The sequence below is a fragment of the Phasianus colchicus genome, chromosome 1, assembly GCF_987193195.1.
Source record: "Phasianus colchicus chromosome 1, bPhaCol1.hap1.1, whole genome shotgun sequence".
NCBI classification, from domain to species: Eukaryota; Metazoa; Chordata; class Aves; order Galliformes; family Phasianidae; genus Phasianus; species Phasianus colchicus.
Genome location: NC_143436.1, coordinates 138,630,695 through 138,642,418, shown reverse-complemented (window position 1 = coordinate 138,642,418; position 11,724 = coordinate 138,630,695). Strand labels below are relative to the sequence as shown.

Sequence of the window (11,724 nt, the reverse complement as noted above, 5' to 3'; positions counted from 1 at the left end):
TTCCTGGAGGTGTTCAAGGAATGTTCAGACGTTGTGTTGAGGGATATGGTTTAGTGAGAACTATTGGTGATAGGTGGATGGTTGGACTGGATGATCTTATAAGTCTTTTCCAAACTTAATGATTCTGTGATCTGAGACGTCTTTTCCAACCTTAATGGTTCAAAGTTACTTCTGTGTTTGTCTGCTCTACACTGACCTTCAGTATGAGATTTAACACCTTAAGAGAAAAGTCTGGGAATTGAAAGTTAATGGATATTTTTAAAAAATTGTATATAGATAAAATAATGCAGTTGGTTAACACTAGTTTCATGCCATGATACTATCTGCCTTTTTCTCTGACTGGTGTCTCTGTTGCACAGCTGATAAGAAAAAGGATGGCCCATCCCTCTGCTCTGAGGACATGGCCCAGCTGCCTTTTCTTTCTAGTGTCTCAGTAGTCTGCATCCAGTTAAACTCAGGAATCTGTTTTTCTTATATTGTATTAGTTGTGAAATGCACTGCTTCAGTGTCTTGGTTAAAGAAAGGTTCGTGAAGTCCGTCAGGCTTTTTTCATTTGTACTGGTTGGTGAACCAATTACCTCTAACATGACTGAATGTACCTGTATTTTTTATATGTGTGTATGTGTACTTGTGTGCATGTATGTATGTATATATATACACATATAAAAGGAATTAGAGACTTGGAATAGGTTGAAACATTGTTAAGTGAGGCCAGTTCATCTAAGATGAACATACTATACATAGACAGCATGTTTATGGGAGGGCTGGACCTCTCAAAGTTTAGATTCATTTAATGTTTTAGCTTAACGTTTTCATTCTTCCAGATTATTCCAGGTAACCCACAACTCATTGCTTTATATGGCAGTTCTTTTTTGGGAGGAGGAACAAAACACAAAAACCCCCACAACCAACCAACCAACCAACCAAAAAAGGGTTTTTATTGTTAGAAAGAAATCACAGGTGCTAGGCATTAGAAAAGCTATAGGCCCCTTTAAAGTTCTTCTCTTGCAGTTACTGATTTGTCATCTGAAGTCAGACTTGGCTGGCTGATACACAAAACAACGCATTGGCATGCAGGTAATTTTGCTGTCTCTTTACAATTTAAATATCCTGTACAAGGCAGATTGAGAAGGGTATTTCTCAGAGTATTTCAAGCTACTTATTTTTCTAGCTGTTGCTTCTACAATATCCAGTATTCAGTATTATACATCAATTATTTATTAGATTGTTCTTAGAGTTTGAAAAATGATGAAAAACAATATTTTGATCCCATACTTCCTTTTCTTGGAAAGCACACCTGCTTAGGTTAGAAGACACATGTTTTGTACAAGGATTTGCATAGAGGTTTAAGCACAGTGTAGCCACAGAACACTAGGCTGTGTACATTGGGGATTATTCCCATCTCCTTTGCACGCTGAGCGATGTACTGGTCTTTAGTTAGATGGATTACCTCTCGGTAGAAAATGTCTACTCTCACTGTAATTTGAGTACATTCATATGGCAATCAGAGAAAATAAATATCAGTCAGTGTGACAACAGGTAAGTCATTCTTCATATATGCTTTTCAGAAGTGTCTCTCGCTGCTCAGTCCTCTATTTTCAATTTAAATTCCACTTTGCCTTCATAGGGATCATGAATGTTATCAAAGGTAATCCCGGCTCCAATGATTTTGCACACTATCTTGACTTCTACATTCTTTGTAATGTTGAGAAATTTCACTGCTACCAAAGGATTACTGTAAGTGGGCTAGGAGGAAACAAACAAAAAAAAATTCTTTCTCTTACCATTGCCAGTTTCAAAATCTTAAAATAGACCTTTTTTCCAGTTCACATAAAATCACAGGAAAGTTGCCGTCATTTCATTTTCCACAAAGATTGTCACCATAGAATCAGAACAGTTTAGTTGGTTGGAAGGGACCTCACAGCCCACCCAGCCCCAACCCCCTGCTGTGGGCAGGGCTGCCCCCCACCAGCTCAGGCTGCCCAGGGCCCCATCCAACCTGGCCTTGAGCACCTCCAGGGATGGGGCACCACAGCTTCTCTAGGCAGCTGTGCCAGCGCCTCACCACCCTCTGAGTAATGAATTCCTGCCTAACATCTAACCTAAATTTCTTCTGTTTTATCTTAAAGCCAATCCGCCTTCTCCCATCACTATCTGAAGAAGATGAAGAAAATTAAAACTGAAATATGTGGGCACCCACCTGTGCCTTCTTTCCATAGTAGGGGAAGTAGTGCAGGTTGAAGGTGCCATTCACCGGGTAGTATTCTACCTCCAGCGGGCGGGACTCGTCACCCTGTTGGTAATGTAAGAGAGATTTGTTGGCTGCCTCCCTGCAAATATTTCCTTGCTGTTGCTCAAGTACAGTGATCTGTTCAGAGCCAATCTTCAAATAAAAGTGGAAATCTCCTGCTGCTATTGTTGCCAAGAAAAACAGATCTGCTGAAAGTTGCAGAAAGCTTTGAAGAGTTACTCTGATTCGTAAACCTCACTACTGGGAGAGCAAAACAAATTGCAAATGCTTTTTTGTTTGGTTGGTTTTTGCTTCTTAGGCCACTTGGCTGTCAGAGCTGTGGTGCTCAAAGCCTTTCAGTGCAGCTCTCACACACTTACTACGTAGGTGCAGTCCACTCTCGGTGCGGTGCCGTTGCCAGGATAAAATTTGATAATCTGAAATAGAAAGCATGCATTTAGTCATCTTGGTGATGGTTTTGAGACAAAAAGGGAGCAAAGGATGAACGGAGCTTCAGATGCTGCTGAATGTGTTCCTGCATAAGGCCCCGTCAGTCAGACCTCCTCACTAAGGTAGTGGGGGGGGATTTTGCCTGGGAGATGTTCAGAAAGCAGCACTGTGAATGTCCTACTAGGAAGCCTCTGCTTTGGCTGCAGCTCTAGGACCCATTTGGTCCCACAGGTAGGAGGGTAACTTCCTGCAGCAGCACAGGCAGATGGAACTAAAGTCTTCAGGGCCATGTTAACTGCTTTTCTTCCTACCCTGCACACAGCCTTGCTGGGGAAAACAAAGAACTTCCTCAGGAAACACCTCTAATTTTGCCTGCAAACATCAGGTGCATGGTTCTGCCCTCACAGTTGGATCTCATTTTTGGATTCCCAAAAATACTTAATGCCCAAGCCTAGGGTGCGAGCCAAACTGAAAATGGAGTTTGTCAGGAACTGATGAATACAAACTCTTCATTTTGTACTGAAATTAAACTATAATGCCCAGCATTTTACCTGAAATGTTTGTTCATTCAAAGATGTTCTTTGCAGGCTGGAGAAATGGAATGTGCAAGAAGCACATCTCTGAAGTCCCTTTACCTAGAGCCCTATCTTAACACTTTAACAGAAAGGTCTCAGTACCACAGAAGAGAAGCTTTTACATACTAGTTTTTCAGACAGCAGCACTACAGAGATGCTAACAAAAGTGCCCCAAACCTTCAGAGATTCTGCTCATGTTACTCTCCATGGGTGACAAAGTCCCACTGCTTCTCTAGTCACTCTTAGGAAAGCGGAGTGAACTGTCTGCACGTTGCAAAGCAGAGTTGAGCTCCCCAGCTGAGAATCAAGAGACCCAGTGTTTCCCAACTAATTCCTCGCTGCTCTGCAGCCTGACATTGCACCTACCCTGTTCATCTTTACAATAAAGCAAGGTTTTCCTTCTGGAAATCCAAAAGTAGGATCTGTGATGCCAGAGCAGTTTTGAAGCATATCTGATGTGAACTTGCAGGACAGTTTTGTGTTATTTGGACCATCAAAGGTGTTCTGGATGAAGTATGTGTTGCTTGTGCAGTTGATGTTCAGATGCTGAGCAGCTGGGCTATATTCTGGGTTTGTGAAAGAAAAAAGAAAAGTCCTCTTTGAAGCTTCTCAGAGAAGTTATATATCTGGGAGATTCAGACTGGATATAAGGAAGAAGTATTTTACAGTAAGGGCTGTGAGGCATAGGCACAGGTTGCATGGAGAGGTGGTGGATTCCCCATTCCTGGAGACACTCGAGGTCAGGCTGGATGGGGCCCTGGGCATGCTGATCCAGCTGTACATGTCCCTGTTCACTGCAGAGGAGTAGGATGGATGGCCTTTAAGGGTCCCTTCCAACTCAAATGGTTCTCTGACTTAATATCAGGTTGTATATGCTATGATGGGAGATTGTACTTCAAGTGAAAGTGGGATTAGGTGGAACAAGAAAAGCTTAATTCTTATTTTTTTTTAAGAATATCCAGAGGGAAAAAAAAAAAAAATTGAGTTAAGGCTGGCAATTTGTGTTGCCATCTCCAGAAAAGGGCAGTTTCAAATACGATTTTTCTCAATGCATGTATGAGAAACAGAAATGTGAAAATAAGGCTTACAAGGAAAATAAATGTATTGAAGTATGAACATAAATGGAGCACCCAGCCTATTTCAGCTGTGCTCTTTGATGACAGTATGTGCTGGCTCCACAGGACTTGCTATGGCACTTTGATATTTGTAGTCACAGATGTGATTAGATTAATTTATATGGTAGTTCTGTAGATCTTCCCATTTCTTTACTCTCTGATAGCCTATTTTATTAAAGCTACCAAAAAAAAAAAAAAAAAAAAAAAAAAAAAAAAGCCATGAAGCTGGGCTCTGCTTTTAATATACACATTTACATATGTTTGGTTTATAGATTCACAAAGTAATTTGCTCCTGCTTTTCAGAAAAATATATTCCCCACTCAAAATCTCTGATTTCAGAAGGACAAACAGAAAATGTAAAACCTGAAGGTTCTCAGCTGTAGTAAGGGGGGAGAGATGACAGCACATTTCTCCAATATTGCAGGTGACCTTATTGTCTTTTTTACCTGTCAGAAACGTCTGGAGCATTGTCACCAGCCCCTCCCAGGTCTTGTTGTCAGATGCGTTGTAGTAGATTTGTAGCCCTCTGTGCCCATACACGTCTGGTCGTAACGTTACACCTTCAAGAGGGAGGAGAGGGGAAGGCAAAGCAGGAGAGAGGTGCTGTTATCAGAGCAGATCACAAAATAATCCCAATAATCACAGTGGATTTCCCCAGGACTTGTTAAACACAGCATTTACAATAAGGAAATGGGGTGTCCTGCCAGGTGAGAAACAGCTCTTGAAAACGCTGTGCTTAATATTACAGAGAAATGATACTGTCAGCAAACATCAAACTAAGAGAATACTGAGAAAGAAAGCTTCAAAATACAGCAGGCATGCAATCAATCAATCAATCAATCAAGGCAATGTCTTTGAAAAAATTATAATTAGTGACTTGGGGGCTGAAGTTCTAGTGATAGGCTCTGGTGATCTCCTGCTAATTATGTCTTGTCCCTCTCCATCCTCACATCATGTCCCACCAACCTTCATTCCTCATTCCATGTCTCTTTGCCTTATTTTATACCTTTATTTAACGAGCCGCTGGCACGGCTCATTCAAATATTTAACATTTGTTAACTGCTCTCAGGCTGAGGTTGAAAGGGATGGTTAAGGTAGTAGCTGTACCTGGGGACTTGAGCTGGTCTTGGTAATCTGGCTCGTAGGGATTCACCGTCCTCATTAGGGAGTATATGGAGAGGGCAAAGATCCCGGACATCACCACGTAGAAGGCCAGGTAGTACAGGCTGATCCACACTGGGGGAAGAGGAGGGGAAGGGTCTTTGGGTTCGTGCTGCGTGAACACTGCAGCCAATGGCATCATGTCAGCAAGAAGGGAACAAGCCTGGGCGTTGCTGGCACTTAGGTTGTTTAAAGCTTGAAGGATTGTGTGGCTTCACAGAGCAGCTTCCCACATTAAGGCCATTCAGCTGCTTGTTACACACGGGCTGAGCAAAAGACCCAATAGATTTCATTGACAAAAGCAAGCTGCTGCTTGTATTGCTTGTGCCATGGAGCTCAGTGTTCTGGGTATGCTTGTTTTAGACCCATATCTCACCTCCAGCAAAATGCACCATCTTGCTGTTTCGTTATGGGGTGAGGTTCAGAATAACACTGGTTTTGGTGCATATGTGCAGAATGTATACACAATCAGGAAAGATTAGGTTTGCTTTTTGTTCATAGGAATGGCTAATAGGCTACAGTTACACGTTTCCCATCAGAAGAAAACCTTCTGGAAGCTTGCAGCTACAGTTAACGACTTGCAGGAAGTGCAGAGACTCTCTCTAAAATGTTTCGAGCTGCAGTTCCCAGAACACAGATAATCAGATCATCAAACACATTGTTGTGGCAGACACAAGCTTGGCTACAAGCAGGGAGCTCCAGCTGAAACAGGCATTAGTTCAACGGTAAAAAAGATTTATTCAACATGCAGTAATTTAAAAAGGAAATTCAGAAAAGCAAAACGTTGTTCCAGAGGACTGGACAGAAAATATTTTCCCACACTTCCCCAACTGGCTCTAAAGTAGAGATCATCAGTGCAGGTCTGCATCACAGTGCTGCCATTGCTTGGCCCCATCAGCCTGGCATCCGCAGGGCTGAAAAATGCCACCACAGCAGCAAGGCCAAATTCCCCTGCAGCAGAAGCCCTAACAGACAGCAATGTCAGCATCATGTTATAGCCATAACCCTTAGCTTAGATGTTAACATCTCTATTGCCTATAACACTGTCCTTGTCTATAGCAGGGGAGTTGGAACTGGATGATCTTAAAGGTTCCTTCCAACCCAGACCATTCTATGATTCTATATGTCCGGTGTTGTCCTTATCAAATATTTGGGCCAGAAATGCTTTTATTTGCAGGAGATACTTGGATCAATGTTTCGACCTAATTGACTCTATTCAGAGAGGAGGGCTATTGTAAGAGGATCAGGAGCACATCTGAGAATTGAGGTTATAAAAAATTCCATCCTCCCATTACCTCCCATTCATCAGAGCAACCCCCATCCCTTCAAGATTTCTAAGGGCGTCAGAAAGGAGACCCTTGTGCACAGAAACATACCCCAGTTAATCAAGGTCCTTCCCATAAACAGCTTCGTTTCTGGATTCCAGACAAAACGGCGGAAATTTTCCATCCGTTCACTGCAGGTCTTCTTTTCATTTAAAGTTGCCATTTTGCCACAAAATTCCCCCAAAAAGCTTCTTCCTCGGAAATGAAGAAATTCAACGGGGGCTCAAAGAGTTGCCCAAGCAAACTGCTTTGGTTTTTATACTTTCCCCTCCACTGAAGGTCAAGGAGATCACTGCCTATACCAACAAAAGCCCCTACACTGATTACTGACCCGCAGCAGATGCAGTGCTTTATAGGTAGTGCTGATAACACTCAGTGCTGAGGCTGGCAAAGGAAAGTCAACTCCAATCAAATGCCCTTCCCAGGTAAACTGCCCCAAAGAGATTGACAGGATTACGCACTTTGCAGAGTGCCTTAGGGCTTGTGATATGCTCAGTGTGATAGTGGTTATCAAAACAGATAAAGAGAAGGAGAACCTTTTCTCTCTGGTTTTTCTTTAGGTTTTTTCCCTTCCTCCCTTCCTCTCTTCTTCTTTCTTTCCTTCTTTCTTTCCAGTTAACCTGCAAATACTGATTGCAATACTCCCACTGCAACCTATAAAACTCTGCACAGAGAGATGGGATTTCATCCCCTTTTTTAAACACTGGCATGCCCTGCCATTCATCTGCTTCACAGTCTGTGTTATGGTGGCAAAATGGGAACATCTGAACATCTGACAAGATTAACTGGCAGGCTTTTGGTTATCTGGACATTGAGACAGCTGTAGTTGAGCCCTGTGACATGGCAGGGGTTTCTGCCAGCTAAATAATGCTGAATTTCTGAGAAGAAATACAGATTTATATTGCTTTTCTGCCTCAGGTCAGGCAGCTTGATGTTTTATTGTAGCAGCCACCGATTTGGGGTGATTTTACCTGTTTTCAGATGATAAAATAGGAACCAGGCTAAGTGAAACAAAATTAAGATTTACAGACATTCTGCCAGTTTGTATGCCCCATGGAAAGAGGAGGATGAACAGAAAGATGGCGAAGCCAAGCCTGCCTGCATTCAGGAGTTCGTGTTATGCTGTGTGGGAAGCTGGTAGTACACTTCATGAGCCCCAGGCCAAGGATTTCATGTGGTCATGTAGTCACGTTCTCTCATATTATATCTCATTTGTCTATACCTGGTGCTGCATAGGGAACCCCAGGATCCAAGGAGCACAGGTGCAATGCACAGCATGACAGAGGCTGAGAAATGTGAATAGCAGGAAAGGGCCTCGGGCCTTGAAAACTGCAAATGAAAATTTGCAAAAGTATCTACAAAAAGCAGTATCTACAATAAAAGGCAAGAATAAAGGGGAAAAATATTACAGATGGAAATCTGCCCTGACTGGAAGCTCCAGAAATACAAATTACATAAACACATTAACCACATTAATATAAGAGCATAAATAAAATTACCGCAAGTTAATTATATCCTTATTTTATAATGAGCCAAGAACATAATTCTAACACGAATAAATTAAATACATAAATATATTAAGAACAATAGATTACAAATGTGTTTACACACGCAATCAGGAGTAGGAAAAACAAAGCATCAAAGTCCTATGAGAGCAGGTGGTTAAATTAACATGGCTTCTCTCTTCAGTATTTGGAATCGTCAGTGAAAATGTCAGAAAAAGCAGGCAAAATATCTGTAAGATCTTCAGTGGGGCTGTTGCTACGTGTCATGGATGCTCCTGACCAAGCAGAGCCACGTCACCTTCATCCCCTGTCCTCTTGCCAAGATGCAGCCAAGGCCGCGACAAGGGAGGCCCAGCCAAGGTCATGCCTTTTCTCTTGCCTGAGTTCAGAAATATCCCAGTGGGAACCTGGAGATTTTCCACCTCTCTTCAGACAAACTGACTCAGAATTTGGTGCTTCCTGTGAAAGGCTGAGGGGAAATTTTGGAATGGAAAGATTTGTAAAGACAGATTTTTCCTTGGAGGGTTTTTCCAGGCAATGTGTGAAATCTGCCTCCAGTGAGCTGATACAGGACCTTACCTTAATTAATTAAATGATATATTAATTTGCCCACCAAATTGTGCAGCCGTATTTAATGGATGAAAAGCTGGATATGGAATATTGTGAGCAGAGGGCACTGACATCTGCAGGTGGAGGTAAAAGAACACCAAAAGCCAGGGTTGGGAAGCACCAGTGCCCACAGAGCTGAATTCAGAGCTATCACAGCTGTGTGGCATAGATCAGTGTGAAGCTGTGACACGTAAGGAAACCTCATAGAAAATTTGTGCATGTGAATGTGGATATGCACTGCCTGTCTGATGAGGTTTATTAAGATAGGATGGAGATATGGCTATTCCAAAGGCTCTGTTGAAGAGCTTCCAGTCACTGCTGGGACCATTTGTCAGGACATTTGTCACCAGCAAGCGGACACCTCTCTGTGTCTCCATGAGAGGCTTGTTGGTCTAAGTACCTGCTTGTTGTAGTCCATTAGGATTCAATCCATACCCATTTTCCTCATCCAGTGCTGGCCCTGCAGCCAGCTCTGGTCTCTTTATTCTGCCCACATCCTGCAGCCTTTTGGCCTTTGGTTGCAAGGCCATGGGCATGTGGGCATGCACACACTGCATTCAGAGAGCAGCAAGGTACTTCATGTACTCAGAGCTTCATTAACGGGGCCCAATGTTTGCTTTCCCCTGCTGGTATTTAATGTTTGCATCTCCGACCTTGGGCTGGCTGTTCAGCTGAAGGACAGCCAAGCGGCAGGGTCACACAGGAGGATGGCACAGAACTGGAGACCACGGCCCTGCTTCCCCTTCCAGCAGGCAGCAGCGTTAGCACCAGTTTTGCAGTTTTAACGATTGCTTCTGGTTGCCCCGCTCAGGGCAGGTGGGGGTGCTGTGTGCATTTTCCTACTTCTGCTGACCTCACTGTGTGCAAGGCAAAGCCTGCGCTCAGGGAGGCCCACGTTCTCCAGAAGAGTAATGGAGAGCATGTTCAGGAGAACTGTGCTGTTGTGACCAGAAGTAGCTGAATGCGTACCTGCAAAGGGGATTAGTATAGTTTGTAAGCTTGAGTAATGAGCTTTAAATTTAATTTAGCCTCTTTCTGGAGCACCATGCCTGTAAGTTTTGCTCTAGCCTGAAATGCTATCCTTCTGAGATAGAAATGGATGATGGCACACCTCACACAGCGGTAGCTCACCCTGCTGTATGCTCACTGCTTACTGCAATGAGCTGCTGGAGCTGCTGCATGGTACCGAATGGGAGCTCAGTGTCAATGTTAGTAAAACATTAAACATTGTTCACTCATAAGTGAACAGGGCAGGCAAGGAGGGAAATCTGTCCTGGTGGTGGGTCCTGGGCAAAGGCATTTGCTTGGCTTCCACCTTCTGTGTGTGGAGGTTGCTTCAGGGGTGATGGGAGAGCTGGTGTTTGGGGTTTGTATCTACTGGCAGAAATGAGCTTTGTGTCATTCTCTTTGATTAATGGCTGTTTTCCATATTAAATGGTCAAGAGTCGATCAGGCTTTCTGTGCCTTTCTAGTGGAGAAAGTAAAGAGAATTTTATATTCCTCTTATTTACTTTTCTCCCATATTTTCATAGAATCATAGAATGGCTTGGGTTGGAAGTGACCTCACAGATCATCAAGCTCCAACACCATCGCCACAGGCAATTTTGCAAGTTGACAAGACAGAGCGTGTTGGCATTTTTAAGATTTGAGGACAACAATTCTACATTTGAGAATAAAGGCATCAAATCTCAGAGCAAGCAAACAGTGAAAATATCTTTGAGCTGAACTGTGCTGATGTTTCTAGCCTCAAGACAAGGAGCAAGGAGGTTTAGGTGAAAGTGCGGGTTTGTGATAGCAGCATGACGAGGGCTGTGGAAAGTGCAAAGCAGCTTCTCTTCAGGGCTGACCTACCACTTACTGTGGATTTCCAGAGGACCTTGGCTGGCCTCTGCTTTTCTGCCCTGCTCTTTGTCTCAGGGCTGCTAACATGGCCCCATCATGAGCCCTGCCATCTCCCTTCACTTCCATTCTGCCCCTGAGCAACTAAAGGAAACTAGTGCTAAACTGAGTGCAAAAATAAATACCAAAACTCAGTGATGCTCCTTTCAGATGGACAGTGAGTGAGTGCTAAAGCTTGGCATTGTGGGGTGGCATACTACTGCTTGCAGTGTCTTTTGGTTGATGGAAAGAGTTATGAGGTCCTTGGGAACACTAAGCATCCCACAAAACATCTCCAGCAGTTCTGGCCTCATCAACTTTTGCCAAAGGGATTTTTCCATCTGCACAGATTGTCACAGCCTATGGTGTTCATGTGGTGTTGTAAGGAAACAAGCCACATTACCCAGCCAATGCCCCCGCAAAGCTGCTCCCTGCCTCTGTTATGCACAAAGTCTTGTTCATGTCAAGTAAAGCAAAAGACTTACATTTGGTATAATTGGTATCTTGGGAGTATAATCACTATTGTTTCAAATCAGTTACAAAAAGAAAGGATAATGGTGTAGCTAAAGCTGCACATACGCTTTTTAAACTTCTCCCAGCATTACAGAATCGTAGAATTGTTAAGGCTGGAAAAGACCTCTAAGACGATCTAGTAAAAAAATCCACCTACAACTACTGTTTCCCCACTAAACCACGTCCCTCAGGCCCACATCTAAATGTTTCTTGAATACCTCCAGGGATGGTGACTCCACCATCTCCCTGGGTGGTGGAGCCCAGTCCAGCACTTGACCACTTCTTCGGAGAAGATATTTTCCCTAATATTCAACCTGAACCTCCCCTGCGCAATGTGAGGCCAATCCCTCTTGTCCTATCACT

The 11,724-nt window shown here is 43.3% G+C and overlaps 1 protein-coding gene across 1 annotated transcript; it reads right to left on the bottom strand.

Moving 5' to 3' along the window:
• Positions 1–938: 938 nt before the first annotated feature.
• On the bottom strand, positions 939–9,574 carry ATP4B (ATPase H+/K+ transporting subunit beta). Its single transcript, XM_090128433.1, has 7 exons — positions 6,908–9,574; positions 5,478–5,606; positions 4,817–4,930; positions 3,622–3,821; positions 2,611–2,667; positions 2,201–2,293; positions 939–1,746 (listed from the first exon to the last, which is right to left on the bottom strand). The coding sequence occupies exons 1-7, from the start codon at positions 7,017–7,019 to the stop codon at positions 1,585–1,587; spliced, it is 867 nt and encodes a 288-aa protein (XP_089984559.1). The 5' UTR covers positions 7,020–9,574; the 3' UTR covers positions 939–1,584.
• Positions 9,575–11,724: the final 2,150 nt, after the last annotated feature.